General features: G+C 43.9%; 1 protein-coding gene across 20 annotated transcripts in view; it reads left to right on the top strand.

Moving 5' to 3' along the window:
* CBFA2T2 (CBFA2/RUNX1 partner transcriptional co-repressor 2) overlaps positions 1–15,342 on the top strand; it is a 156,655-nt gene that overhangs the window by 131,799 nt on the left and 9,514 nt on the right. For 10 of the 20 annotated variants that reach the window (XM_001158443.7, XM_063802825.1, XM_063802834.1 and 7 more), the window contains 4 exons: positions 3,145–3,230; positions 4,517–4,712; positions 11,418–11,486; positions 15,125–15,315. In XM_001158443.7, the coding sequence (XP_001158443.2) occupies positions 3,145–3,230; positions 4,517–4,712; positions 11,418–11,486; positions 15,125–15,315 (542 nt within the window). Of the gene's footprint in view, positions 1–3,144; positions 3,231–4,516; positions 4,713–11,417; positions 11,487–12,466; positions 12,660–13,590; positions 13,846–15,124; positions 15,316–15,342 lie in introns of those variants that run through there. The other 10 variants (XM_063802826.1, XM_054674879.2, XM_063802830.1 and 7 more) reach the window with 5 other exon arrangements.

Consider the following 15,342-nt stretch of genomic DNA (forward strand, 5'->3'; position numbering starts at 1 on the left):
TATGATAGAAGTACAGCTAGGTGTGGTGACTGGTGTCTGTAATCCCAGCTCTTAGAGAGGCTGAGGTGGAAGGATCACTTGAAGCCAGTCTGGGCAACATAGTGAGATCCCATCTCTACAAAAAATTTTAAAAACTAGCCAGGCTTGGTGGCATGCGCCTGTGGTCCCAGCTACTAGGGAGGCTGAGGAGGGAGGATCACTTGAGTCCAGGAAGTCAAAACTACATTGAGCCATGATCTTGCCACTGCATTCAGCCTGGGTGACAGAGTGAGACCTGTCTAAAAAAGAATAAAGGGGTATCGCCTATTCTTAAATGGTTCAGAAGAAGAGAATGAAAAAGCAAAGGAGGTAAAATGTTAACATTTGAGAACTCTGTTTGAAGATATGTGAGAATTCTTTGTGCTCCTTTTGCAGCTCTTCTATAAATCTGAGTTTATTCCAGAATAAAAGTTTTTAAAATTAGGCCAAGCTCAGTGACTCATGCCTATAATCCCAGCACTTTGGAAGGCCAAGGCAGGAGGATCACTTGAGGCCAGAAGTTTGATACCAGCATGGGCAACATAGGGAGACCTCATCTCTACAACAACAACAACAAAAATTAAAAATGAGGCAGGAGGGGCTGGGCGTGGTGGCTCACGCCTGTAATCCCAGCACTTTGGGAGGCTGAGGTGGGTGGATCACGAGGTCAGGAGATCGAGACCAATCTGGCTAATACAGTGAAACCCTGTCTCTACTAAAAATACAAAAACTTAGCTGGGCGTGGTGGTGGGCGCCTGTAGTCCCAGCTACTCAGGAGGCTGAGGCAGGAGAATGGCGTGAACCCAGAAGGCGGAGCTTGCAGTGAGCCGAGATCACGCCCCAGCACTCCAGCCTGGGCAACAGAGCAAGACTCCGTCTCCAAAAAAAACAAAAACAAACAAAAAACAAACAAAAAAAAATGAGGCAGGAGGACTGCTTGAGCCCAAGAGGTCAAGACTGCAATGAGCCATGATGGTGCCACTGCACTCCCCTCCTGGGCAACATAGTGAGACCCTGCCTCAACACAATAAAAAACGTTTTTAAAATTAAGCAGGAAAGATGCAAGATTTCACCTTGGAGGAGAAAGTGCATGGACATTTAGGTCAGGAGGTGAGGCATATCGAAATGTTGGCTCTGCATCCTAACTAGCTGTGTGATCTCAGGCAAGTTGCTTGGGCTCTCTGAGCCTCAGAAGAGTAATTTCTAAATGATTGTAACGCCACCCCCTGTGCTAGGTTGTTGTTCCATTTGGAATGCCTGGTATATAGGTGCTCAGAAACCTTTAAATTTAGGAAGAAACAGAAAAGAAACCTTAACAAACCTCTTCTAGTTTTGGACAGAGCGGTTTGTCATGTACTCTTACACGTTTTCAGCATAAGGTTTTTTGGAGTAAAACTGCTGAGCAGAGAACCAAAGGGCTATCAGCTTCCAGGGTTTCCCTAAATTTCCATGTATACCTTGTTGAGTAAAAAATTGCAATACATTTGCCCTCACTTCCTCTTACTTAGGCTCACTAGCATCTTTCAGACGCTTGGCCACAGTGGGGCCCCTGGCATCACGTAGTGGGATAGTAGCTGAATAGGGAAGGCTGTAGCAGCCATGATGTTCTCAGAGCCAACATTTACTGAGTCATAGCTACCACTTAGATTGTGTTGTAAGTACATTGTCTTATTTTATCCTCACAGGAGTCCCAGACAATTGTTATCCCCTTTTTACAGACGAAGGAGCTATGGCCAAAATCACATAGCTAATAATTGGCAGAGACAAAATTCAGACCCCAATTGTCTTATGCCCAAGGTTTAGATGTACTGGCAATATGTTATGATACCTATCCTAGTGTTCAACCCCTGTTACTCCTATGCCTCTCTTTTATCTATTAAAAACTGCTTGCGGGGGGTCTGGCGTGGTGGTTCATGCCTGTAATCCCAGCACTTTGGGAGGCCTAGGTGGGCGAATCGTGAGGTCAGGAGATCGAGACCATCCTGGCTAACATGGTAAAACCCCGTCTCTACTAAAAATACAAAAAATTAGCTGGGCGTGGTTACAGGCACCTGTAGTCCCAGCTACTTGGGAGGCTGAGGCAGGAGTAGGGCGTGAACCTGGGAGGTGGGGGTTTCAGTGAGCCGAGATCACACCGCTGCACTCCATCCTGGCAACAGAGTGAGACTCCGTCAAGGGAGAAAAAAAAAAACTGCCTTGCTTTGATTGGAAATAGCACAGTGGGGGAAAAAACTGGCTTGCTAATGGTTTCTTCTGGACCTTTTTTGCCAGTTTGACTTGAGAAAGAAGTATGCTAAAAACTAGGTATGGGGTCTCACTATATTGCCCAAGCTGGACCCCTGGGCTCAAGTGATCTACCTGTGTCAGCCTCCTGAGTGGCTGGGACTATAGGCCCGCCCCACCACACCTGGCTTTTATTACTACATTTTTTGACAGATTTTACAAATCATGAGGAACTCAATATATACTGAAATAAACAGATTATCACACTAATACATAGTCACTGTGAATATTATGACTATAAATTCAGACTAGTAACAGGGGTGTTGTGTTAATGACTCAAAGACTAAGCACTGTTACTGTATGTGACTTAGGTTTAAAATAGTAGACAATTCTTATTGGTATACCCTTAATTCACACAGTTGTTCCATTCCTGGAAGTTTCAGTATATATCAAAACTATCCCCCCACCAAAAAAATTTTTTTAAGTTACTGATAATATTAAGCTGTTTCCAAGTGGTTATACCAGTACACACGCTAGTTTTGGTGGTTAATTATTCGCATTGCACCACATCCTTGCCAACACTTAGTATTATCTGACATTTTAATTTTTTCCAGTATGTTAGATGTGAAATGCTATGTATGACATACCTGTTTATTTCTTTTACCTCTTTTTCTTTAGGGCTATTTCGTGTTTTACAATTGATTTGTTGGAGTTTTTTATATAATGTGAATCGTGATCCTTTGTTGGTTATATTGTCATTTTGTGGGTCCCCCACCCCATTGTGAATCATTGCCTTAGTAGTGTGATCAAAGTTATTATGAATATGTGTGTATTTACTTGGTAGAATTTGCTTCTATTGTGTTTTTCCTGCTATCTTTGAATTTAATCTGTAATTTCTAATAGGTCTAAATGGAGGCTATCAAGATGAGTTGGTAGATCATCGTTTGACAGAAAGGGAATGGGCTGATGAATGGAAACATCTTGACCATGTAAGAATCTTATAGTGTGTAATGTCCCTAACTCTTTATTACTTTTTTTTGAAACAGGAGTCTCGCTCTGTCACCCAGGATGGAGTGCAGTGGTATGATCTCAGTTCACTGCAACTTCTGCTTCCCAGGTTCAAGCAATTCTCCTGCCTCAGTCTTCGGAGTAGCTGGGATTACAGGTGTACGCCACCGTGCCTGGCTAATTTTTGTATTTTTAGTAGAGACAGGGTTTTGCCATGTTGGCCAGGCTGGTCTCAAACCCCTGACCTCAAGTGATCTCCCCACCTCAGCCTCTCAGAGTGCTGTGATTACAGGTGTGAGCCACCGCACTCAGCCTACTTAATGCTACCAATAATTAATGGAACATGTATGCTTGAAGTGAACATAACCACAGCCATGACATCCTTTGCTTTTAATAAAAGCTGGTTTAGCTACTACTCCCTCAGCTGAGGAATTACAGAGTCACTCCCTAATCTTTGTGATGGGATGATCACTTCAGGTCAGAAACCAAATAAAGTCATGTAGTATAATGGTTAACAACAAAGGTTTGTAGCCAGGCGCAGTGGCACATGCCTGTAGTCCCAGCTACTCGGGAAGCTAAGGCAGGAGGATCTCTTAAGCCCAGGAGCCAAGACTTCAAGTCTAGTCTGGGCAACATAGCAAGACAGAATTCATTTGTATTTGTTAAATTTTTATCAAAAGAAACTTTCTTTTTATTTTTTTCAATTCTGCTCCTTCTGTAGTAAAGAGATTGCTTTTTAGCCCACATACTCACGTTTCGTAGTTTTAGAACACAGGTCAGTAACAAACTTCTAGGTAATTCAACCCCCCAAAATTGTTTATATTCCAAAATTATTTTGCACTCTGAAAGATAGCAACCTTCCTCATCTCATCAAAATTCATAATTTCTGTTAGAAATGTGTGTGTGCCTTATTTTATGGTTCAGCCACAGCAAATTTACAGAGTGCTGCAGACCCTAGGGATACAACAAATGCTGCCGCAACATGAAATAGTAGACTGTTGGACAGAAGGCCATGCATCTGAGGTTTTGTCCAAACACTGGAAGCCCTGGTAGTTATTGTCCTCTTTAGGTATGTCAGCCTCAACACCAGTGTCCTTCCTAGCTGATGGAGAAACAGACAGCAATAAAGGGTTTTAAATGTAAACTTGATATTCCTAAATCTGTACTTTAAGGAACCTGAATTCCTCATATTGCGTTGGCCTGATTTACAGTGTTGGTTGTTTGAATGTTCTTATCTCATCTCTGCCTGGCCCCCTCTGTGACTCAGGCGCTGAATTGCATTATGGAAATGGTAGAGAAAACAAGGCGCTCTATGGCCGTTCTGCGGCGCTGTCAGGAATCAGATCGTGAAGAACTCAACTACTGGAAAAGACGGTACAATGAAAACACAGAGCTGAGGAAAACGGGGACCGAGTTGGTCTCCAGGCAGCACAGCCCTGGGAGTGCAGATTCTCTCAGCAATGGTAAGGGGAGAGTCTACGGGAAACCCAAAATAAATGTCAGCCTTTAGAGCCCACCAATATGTCACAGAAGGCGTTTTCTACTTGACTTTAAAGAAAGGTGGTACTCAATTGTGGATTTAGGGAAACTCAGGTGATTATGAAAAGTAAATGAGAAAATATATGAAGCCCCTGGCATGTTTTGGTGGGTGGCGCGGGAAGGGGGTTTTTTTGTTTTGGATAGACAGGATCTCGCTGTGTTGCCCAGGCTGGCCTTGGACTCCTGGCCTCAAGCAGTCCTCCTGCCTCACCCTCCCAAAGCACCAGGATTACAGGCCTGAGCCACTGTGCCCAGCCTCGTACCTGGTGTGTTCAAAAAATGTTAATTCTTCGTGGAGAATGAGAATATTTGTGATTTTGTTCTGTCTTTAACTCTTTACATATATGTGTGCTAGGTGTTGGTCAGAGTGTTTGGTTGTCAAATTCAGCCTGGCTGGATGTATGTACTAGGCACTCTTGTGTCATCACTTTCATTTCTCACAGTAGCCCTGAAAGTGTTTACCTTACCTTCCCTCCTCCTGTCCCCAGCCCACCATTCAGGAAAATACCACTCAATCCACCATGGCCTGGTGGCCTCCTACAAAAGGTTTTACCATACCACGCTGGGTTGTTTCCCTTTGCCTTTCAGAGTCTGAAGCAGCAGCAATCCAGAGTACATCCAGCAAACCTCAGTTATTCCCCTCAAAATGTTCCAGCATATTCACCCAGTAACTGAGAAGGTGCCCTATCCAAAGGCATAGCTGAGTGACAGGCCATCTGTGATAAGACTCTTCCCACGCACTCTGAGTTCCCAAATGTTCACCACGGAGAACAAGTCTCTTACGACAGACCTAGTATGTTCCATTGAAGGCAGCTATTAGTCTCTAAAAGACTGTAAGGAAAACTTGAGGCAAAGCCAGAATTAATACAGTATGTACAGACAGTGGGAGTTAAAGGCTCACCTTTCCCCACCCCACCCACAGCAGCAGCTCTGGAGCCAGCCATGGAATTACAACCATTAGGTGGAATATCTAGCACAACAAGGTGTCAACACATATGTAGAGTTATAGTATGATTCCTTTCGTAAAAACTCCAAAAACAGGCCAGGCGTGGTGGCTCATGCCTGTGATCCCAGCACTTTCGGAGGCTGAGGTGGGCAGATCACAGGGTCAGGAGATCGAGACCATCCTGGCTAACATGGTGAAACCCCGTCTCTACTAAAAATACAAAAAATTAGCCAGGCGTGGTGGCGGATGCCTGTACTCCCAGCTACTGGGGAGGTTGAGGCAGGAGAATGGCGTGAACCCCGGAGGCGGAGCTTGCAGTGAGCCGAGATCACGCCACTGCACTCTAGCCTGGGGGACAGAGCAAGACTCCATCTCAAAAAAACAAACAAAAAACTCCAAAAACAGACAAAGCTAATCTTCTGGTCTCCCTCACTTTCTGAACATTTGCAGATCCCTGTGCGACTTTCGGACAGGGAGAAAGACTTTTGGAGACGTAGCTAAAGTTTACACCCAAGCCATACCTCATTCATCAGTGAGTCCACATGTGTGCAGGTGAGAAGCATAGAGTACAGAGGGAGCTGCAGTCGTGAGCCAGTGGTTGCTGAGCCAAGATACAGCTCTTGCTGGAGTCATTCAGGTCTTGCTGGAGTCATTTAAACATGGCTATGCATGGCCACTACTCACCTTTCTCACCTTTTGCATCAAGGATTAGCTCTGGGGAGCATGTTTTCTGATTTGCCTGAGACGGTCCAGTTTATACCTGTGTCCTGTTATAGTTATTACTAGCATTTCCCTCATTCTCAACAATGAAGGCAATCTGGATGATAAGTTATATTGTCATTCTAGGTTTGGTTTCTGAGAGCACTATCAACCTGATTTAGATAGTATATTTTAGTGTCATTTATATGTTTATCTCATGTTTATTACTTGTCCATTTTAGTATAGTATGACAGTATAATTCATATCCTAAATAAATGTACTATGCAAAATGTGAACCAAAATGACTCCAAAAAGTGCCACTGGTCTGATTACATGAGGAGCTTGGGCACGGTTGGCTTCATCAAGAAAGTCTTACTGTGAAATTAGTTCTTTTTGTTTGTTTGTTTGTTCATTTTTGTTTGTTTGTTTTGAAATGGAGTCTTGCTCTGTTGTCCAGGCTGGAATGCAGTGCACATTCTTGGCTCATTGCAACCTCCTGGGTTCAAGCCATTCTCTTGCCTCATCCTCCTGAGTAGCTGGGATTACAGGCACCTGCCACCATGCCTGGCTACGTTTTGTATTTTTAGTAGAGATGGGGTTTCACCATGTTGGCCAGGCTGGTCTCGAACTCCTGACCTTGTATGATCCACCCACCTTGGCCTCCCAAAGTGCTGGGATTACAGACATAAGCCACCATGCCCAGCCTGAAATGAGTTCTTAGACACATAGTTGTTTTACATTCTGGCATATGTTATACCAATAATCATAGTTTGAGTAGCATTGTCCTATATTGGGCAGTATTCTTAGACATTTCAAAGAATTTCACCAATGACTTTTTTTTTTTTTTTAACAGAGTCTAGCTCTGTTGCCCAGGCTGGAGTGCAGTGGCATGATCTCAGCTCACTGCAACCTCTGCGTCCTGGATTCAAGGGATTCTCCTGCCTCAGCTTCCTGAGTAGCTGGGATTACAAGCGCCTGCCACCACACCCAGCTGAGTTTTTTTTTTTTCAGTAGAGACGGCTGGTCTTCAATTCCTAACCTTGTGATCCACCCGCCTCGTCCTCCCGAAGTGCTGGGATTACAAGCATGAGCCACCGTGCCCGGCCTCACCAGTGACTTTTAAATAAGTAATTAGTGTTTTTGTTTGAGACGGAGTCTTGTCTGTCACCCAGGCTGGAATGCAGTGGCACGATCTTGCCTCACTGCTCCCCAGGTTCGAGCAATTCTCCTGCCTTAGCCTCCCGAGTAGCTGAGATTACAGGTGTGCCCTACCACAGCCAGCTAATTTTTGTATTTTTAGTAGAGATGAGGTTTCACCATGTTTGCCAGGCTGGTCTCAAACTCCCAGCCTCAAGTAATCTGCCCACCTTGGCCTCCCAAAGTGCTGGGATTACAGACATAAGCTATCATGCCTGGCCAAGTAATTAGTGTTTTTAAAGTCTTGGGTTAGCTGGGTGCAGTGTCTCACGCCTGTAATCCCCGCACTTTGGGAGGCTGAACGAGGTGGATCACGTGAAGCCAGGAGTTCGAGACCAGCCTGGCCAACATGTCAAAACACTGTCTCTACTAAAAACAAAAAAATTAGCCAGGCATGGTAGCACATGCCTGTACTCCCACCTACTTGGGAGGCTGAGGCACGAGAATCACTCAAACCTGGGAGGCGGAGGTTGCGGTAAGCCGAGATCACACACTGCACTCCAGCCTGGGCAACACAGTGAGACCCTGTCGCAAAAAAAAAAAAAAAAAAAAAAATTAAATAAATAAATAAAAGTCTTGGGTTATGCAGAAATCCATGGTGTGGATAGTTATTGAAGTAAAGTGGTTTGGTGATTTGGAGAGAAATTGACTAGAGGCTTTAGATGGCATTATTACTTTTCCCATTTAAATTAATGCAATGTAGGTTTCCCTACCTGAAAATTTATGATTCACAATGTTTTCACAAATAGATTTTGTTCAGACAGCAAGCAGTGTATTTAGGTGTTATTAAAGGATGCATAAATAAGTGCAAAAACCATAAGGAAAAGAAGAAAATGCTTATCACAGAGATCAGGAGACTGGTTTCCTCTGGCTGTGTGGGTGGAGGGTGCAGAGTTAGTGAGTTCTAACTACGTCTATTCTTGGGACAGGATTGTCAGTCTGGCTAGCATTATTTAAATACTACTATGGCTTACCATGACTTACCTCTTAGGGATTTGGGGTTGCTGGTACTGTTCTGTTTCCTGAACTCAGGCTTATGATGTTAAATTGTATATTAATATTTTTATTATATTGTATGTTAATATTTTATGAACTGGTCAGCCATGTAATTTTGCAAGTAAAATTTTTTGTTTGTTTGTTTTTGTTTGAAACGGTGTCTCGCTCTGTCACCTAGGCTGGAGTACAGTGGTGCAGTCTCGGCTCACTGCAACCTCCGCCTTTTGGCTTCAAGTGATTCTCCTGCCTCAGCCTCCCAAGTAGCTGGAATTACAGGTGCTTGCCACCATGCACAGCTAATTTTTGTATTTTTAGTAAAGACGGGGTTTCACCATGTTAGTCAGGTCGGTCTCGAACTCCTGACCTCGTGATCCGCCCGCCTTGGCCTCCCAAAGTGCTGAGATTACACACATGAGCCACTGCATCTGGCCAAATTTTTAAACAAAGAAAAAAAATACTTAATCAGCTATCAGTTTTTCCTCAGAATGACAGTCAAGCTCACATTCCGGGCCCTTCTGGATGTTATGATTCTGAGACCCAAAAATCTGAATATAGTCCACCTGTGGTGGCTGACGCCAGTAATCCCAGCACTTTGAGAGGCAGAGGCTGGCAAATCGCTTAAACTCAGGAGTTCAAGACCAGCCTGGGCAACATGGTGAAACCCTGTCTCTACAAAAAATATGAAAATTAGCTGATTGTGGTGGTATGTGCCTATAGTCCGGCTACTTGGGAAGCTGAGGTAGGAGGATGGCTTGAGCCCAGGAGGCAGAACTTGCAGTGAGCTGAGTTCGTGCCAATGCACTCCACCTGGGCAATAGAGCAAGACCCTATCTCCAAAAAAAAAAAAAAAGAATCTGAATATATATGTTTAATGAGTTCAATAAGCAGGCAAGTTTGGGAAAACTGCCTCTAGTTAAGTCCATAGCAGATGGACCTCATTCAGTGTCACAGGGCTTCCAGGCAACTTTTTAGTGACATGTGTGCACAATTAAGGGCGACCACTCTCTAGAGGTAAGCCTCTAATATTGGAGACTGAAATAAACAGAAATGGGAATTAATAGTAGCTCTTCAGGGAAAAGAAAACTACCAATAATGTAGCATTGTTAATATCTCTGGTGAGAAAAAGAGAAGAACATTAGAAATCTACCCAACTTATATATCCAAATCATGAATTTCAAAAAGAATGAGCAGAACAAGTAGAGAGGATAGAATAGTTATTGAAATAATTCCAAAAAATTACCAAGACCTGCAAGACAGTTCCAGGTTGAATCAGTCTACCAAGTAGACAACACAGGAAAATAAATAGACTTAGTCATTTAGTATCATTGAAAGTTAGAAGACAATTCTGAAGGAAAATTATTTTAATTTAGAATTCTATACTTAACCAAAACAATTAAGTGTTAGATTAGTAACCTACAATTTTTCAAAAAATGCACCTCCTGCCTACCCTTTCTCCACAGTATCTACTGTAGGATATGCCTCAATATGTGAAAGTAAACCAGAAAATGGGAGACACTGAATTCCTGAAAGAGGATCCAACACAAGAAAGGAAGGAAAGGAATCCCTAGGCTGGTGAAGGAGAGCCCCAAGCATTAGTGGCAAAGCAGGCCTAGAAAGCGCCCATCCACGCTGGAACAGCCCAGAACCTTGCTAGAGATTTCCTTAAGTAAATGAAATTTATAAAAGATTTACACAACAGGAGGAGAATTTGAGATTGAATTGGAAGTAATTACATAGCAGCCTGGCACAATGGCTTACAACTGTAATCCTAGCTCTTTGGGAGACTGAGACAGGAAAATTGCTTGAGGCCAGGAATCCAAGACCTGTCTGGAAACCCTGAGATAGTGAAACCCTGTCTGTGCAAAAAATTTAGAAGGGAAATTAGGCGGTCGTGGTGATACATGCCTAAAGTCCTAGCTACTTGAGAGGCTGAGGCAGGATGACCTGAGCCCAGGAGTTCGAGGGTGCAGTGAGCCAGTGATCAGCTGTGTATCACTGCACTCTAGCCTGGGTGACAGAACAAGACCCTGTCACACACAAAAAAGTAGTTTGTAAAAATGCTGCCTTTCCTCCCCCTACATTTTTCCATAGGCTCAATGGTTAACAATTAATGTATTCTTGTAGAATTTTCTATGTACATATTTAAAGATAATGTTTCCTAATGTTTTATTTTGAAATTTCCGAAACACGTAGAAATTTTGAAAGAGACCACCCTGGCCAACATGGTGAAACCCCATCTCTACTAAAAATACAAAAAGAATAGCCAGGCAGGGTGGCACACACCTATACTCCCAGCTACCTCTCGGGAGGCTGAGGTAGGAGAATCACTTGAACCCGGGAGGCAGAGGTTGCAGTGAGCCAAGATCGCACCACTGCACTCCAGCCTGGGTGACAGAGTGAGACTCCGTCTCAAAAAAAAAAAAAAAAAAAAATCTGTGTGCATTTATGTTTATACGTTTATATTTTAGGGGGTACTGTACCTTAAAAACCGATGTTTATAGGGGAAAAAATTAGGACATAATAGGTAAGTAAAAAGAAGAAAGTGAAGATCACTTTTAATCTCACTACTTTGAAATACTGTTAATTTGTTCATTTGATGGGGGTGTGTGTTTTAAAACTAAATATTTACTGTACTATTTTATAATCTGGTTTTTAGCCCTTATATGAGAATTTTTTTATACTAAATGAAATATATGTTTGAGTCTAAGTGGTGAATGAGAAATCTGATCAAAAATAAAACTGCTGATCATAGACAGCTTCTGACCCTATGCTTTTTATGTCTCTTCTGCAGATTCTCAGAGAGAGTTCAACAGCAGGCCAGGTACAGGATACGTACCTGTGGAGTTTTGGAAAAAAACAGGTATGTGTCTGACTGCTTGTAGGTCATACATACTCACTAATTTGTGGGAGCAGAGAACAGATAACTGGGCGAATGGTTGGTAACTGGGTCCTTTGGTTGTATAATAACTTGCTCCTCATAGAGCTCTAGGCTCCTGCCTCTCCTGCTCTGGCTTGTCCTGCATGTCTCCTGATACCTGTCTTGTTAATTTGCAGGTCAGGAGTTTGGAATAGCTCCCCTCCAGTCCCTTTCACACTCTTCCACTGGGTCACGCTGAGGCAATAAGTACCTGTTGACATGTCCTGTTTCTGGGCTTGCAACAGAGTTCATTTTGCCTGATCTCTTCACTGGTGGCTACAGTATACTGTGTTCACACTGCTGCCACATTTGTGCCCAAATTCTGCTCTGGGCACAGCTCTGTAATCCCCCTGTGCTTTCTTTCACCTTCTCTGTGCCTACCATAGTGAAGACTGTTCTTGGTAGGCCTCCTCTTTTACAAGAATAAAGGAGGGTGGGGACTGCCTATTTTGTAAGTTCAAGGATGAACCTCACATCACTAATGTCAGCCTTATCCAAATATTGGCATTTTTTCCCTTCTTGCCTCCCCATCCCAGTTTCATTTTTTAAGTCCAATACAACTTTTGGTTTTCTTACTAAGATAAAATTTATTTCTACAAAAATGTAATACCTATATTCATAAAGACTCTTTTAAGAGCATCTAGACAGTAGTAAACAAATAAAAGATATGAACAGACACATTATGCTATGAGAAATACAAATAAACATATTGCAAAATATTTTTCCTTACTAGTAGTCAGGATAATGTAAGATAAAGCATATCTGATAAATTAACCCCTTGTCTTTAACCTTCCGTTATTGACAATTTTAAAAGACCTTGTTGATGACACTCAATAATTGATCAGAGGCTTATATAAGAAATTAAGTGAGTACCTGCATATTCTTGGAATCATTCCTCACTTTTCCTTTTTTTTTTTTTTGAGATGGAGTTTCACGTTTGTTGCCCAGGCTGGAGTGCAATGGTGTGATCTCGGCTCACTGCAACTTCCGCCTCCCCGGTTCAAGCTATTCTCCTGCCTCAGCCTCCCAAGTAGCTGGGATTACAGGCATGCACCACCACGCCTGGCTAATTTTGTATTTGTAGTAGAGATGAGGTTTCTCCATGTTGGTCAGGCTGGTCTCGAACTCCTGATCTCAGGTGATCTGCCTGCCTTGGCCTCCCAAAGTGCTGGGATTACAGACGTGAGCCACTGCACCCGGCCTTTTTTTTTTTTTTTTTTTTTTTTTTTTGAGATGGATTCTTGCTCTGTTGCTCAGGCTGGAGTGCAGTGGCACAATCTCAGCTCACTGCAACCTCCACCTCCCAGGTTCAAGCAACTCTTCTGCCTTAGCCTTCCAAGTACCTGGGATTACAGGCACCCCCGACCATGCCCGGCTAATTTTTGTATTTTTAGTAGAGATGGGGTTTCACCATATTGGCCAGGCTGGTTTCGAACTCCTGACTTCAGGTGATCCACCCGCCTTGGCCTCCCAAAGTGCTAGGATTAGGATTACAGGCATGAGCCTATAATGTGCCCAGCCACAAGATCTCTTTTAAACTAGTGAGTTTGATTATTTGGGAGATACCTTTGGTTAACTATGGTTAAGAGCCCAACTTTGGTGTTGGGCCAGCTAGGTTTGAGTCCTTGCTCTGCTACAGTGCCATCTGTGACCTTAGACGACCTCCAGTAAGACAGCTAGCCAAACCGAGATGATTATTAATTCATGCTTAAGCTGAGGGGATAAAATGTACCTGAGAGCATTGTTACACTGGCTCAATAAGAGGCATCTGATAAGAGACTTATGAAAGGTTCTTGGCCTCTGGGGTGAAGATTTTCTTAAGGCCAGAGTCATAAGATGGAAAGTTGTTTCATGGTAGCCTAGAACTCTGTGTTTGAACCTCCCTTGAGCCTGTGCCATGTGCAAGAGGTAAACCGTGAGGGAGTGTCCTTAGGCTTCTGGATTGTCTGGTCCTGTGGACTTATGTAGGGAGCTACGTATTTTGGGACTTCACATTCACATTCTCATTGGGCTGAGGCTCAAACATATGGAATGTGTTGTTTTGCAGTGTCTACGTTAGGGAAATCAAGCAGGGCATTGGTGATGGGAGGAAGTGAACAGGAACCAGGTAGGATGATGGTAAGTGGACAGGGTTTAAAAACCCAGGGCTTTTGGCAGTCTGCCCAAATCTATGTCTTTAGCCCTTGTTTGTGCACCTAGTCTTACTTATTTAATTGCCTCCTGGCCATTTACACCTGGATGCCCCAGAGGCACCTCCACCTTCTCACTTGCCTCCACACTAGCTTTGTGTGGACTGTCCATTTCATTGCCTAGCTTTAGCATTCTTCTCTTTCACCTCCACTTCCAGGCCCTTCGGTGCTCCCAACCTTTTTCTGCCTCATCCCTTCCTCAGTGCCACTTATTCCTGCCTAAATTCAGCCTCTTCTATCAGTTCAATCATTGCACCAGCCTCCCGGTTGCTATCTCTGTCTTTAATCTTCCCCTTGCATAGAATCCTTTATGGAGTTTCCTTTGAAAATAAAGTCAAGCCGACTGGGCACGGTGGCTCATGCCTGTAATCCCAGCACTTTGGGAGGCCAAGGCGGGCGGATCACGAGGTCAAGAGATGGAGACCATCCTGGCTAACATGGTGAAACTCTGTCTCTATTAAAAATACAAAAAATTAGCCAGGTGTGGTGGCGGGCACCTGTAGTCCCAGCTACTCAGGAGGCTGAGGCAGGAGAATGGCGTGAACCCAGGAGGCGGAGCTTGCAGTGAGCAGAGATTACGCCACTGCACTCCAGCCTGGGCAACAGAGTGGGACTCCGTTGCAAAAAAAAAAAAAAAGAAAATAAGTTCAAGCCGGGGGTGGTGCCTCACCCCTATAACACTTTAACACCAACGCTTTGGGAGGCTGAAGTAGGAGGATCACTTGAGCGCAGGAGTTCGAGACAAGCCTCAGCAACATAGTGAGACATCGTCTCTACAAAAAAAATTTAAAAATTAGCCGAGTATGGTGGGACACGCCTGTAGTCCTAGCTACTCAGAAGGCTGAGGTGGGAGGATCATGATTCAGAGAGGTCAAGTCCGCAGTGTGCTGTGATCGCACCAGTGCACTCCAGCCTGGGCAACAGAGCAAGGCCCTGTCTCAAAAAAAAAGAAAAAGAAGGTCAAATTTCTTAGTTTGGCATGCAAGACTTTTTGCAAAATCTCATTTCCATCTGCCATCTCAAGCAAAACACATGTCTTGATTCTCCCCTGCCCACTGAAGAGCTGATCACTTTTCTCCTTGGAACTCTAGTCTCTTACGATGACATACACGATGGCACCTGAAACACTTTCATACTTGGTCACAAGCAGTCAGGAGAGTGTGGCCTGTGTCTAGTCACTTGCGTCCACAGCCCTAGCTCGGTGCCCACCTCCATCTCCGTACCCAGCCAGCACCTACATGGATGGACACATGAGTGTGAAGATCATGTGTTCCTCCCTGTGGAGTTTTAGAAAAGATCACTTTGTGTCAGCTCTCTCCTTACTTAGAATTGCCGTGGGATGGGAGGGAAAAGATTTCTCGGCCAGTTGATTTTACTGTCACTTTCTTCTAGAAGAAGCTGTGAATAAGGTGAAAATTCAGGCCATGTCAGAAGTACAGAAGGCCGTCGCTGAGGCAGAGCAGAAAGCCTTTGAAGTGATTGCAACAGAGAGAGCACGAATGGAGCAAACCATAGCGGATGTCAAGCGGCAGGCCGCAGAGGATGCTTTCCTCGTCATCAACGAGCAAGAGGAGTCCACGGAGGTCAGAGCTCTGCGCCCTGGGGGCTGG

The sequence above is a fragment of the Pan troglodytes genome, chromosome 21 (genome assembly GCF_028858775.2).
Source record: "Pan troglodytes isolate AG18354 chromosome 21, NHGRI_mPanTro3-v2.0_pri, whole genome shotgun sequence".
NCBI classification, from domain to species: Eukaryota; Metazoa; Chordata; class Mammalia; order Primates; family Hominidae; genus Pan; species Pan troglodytes.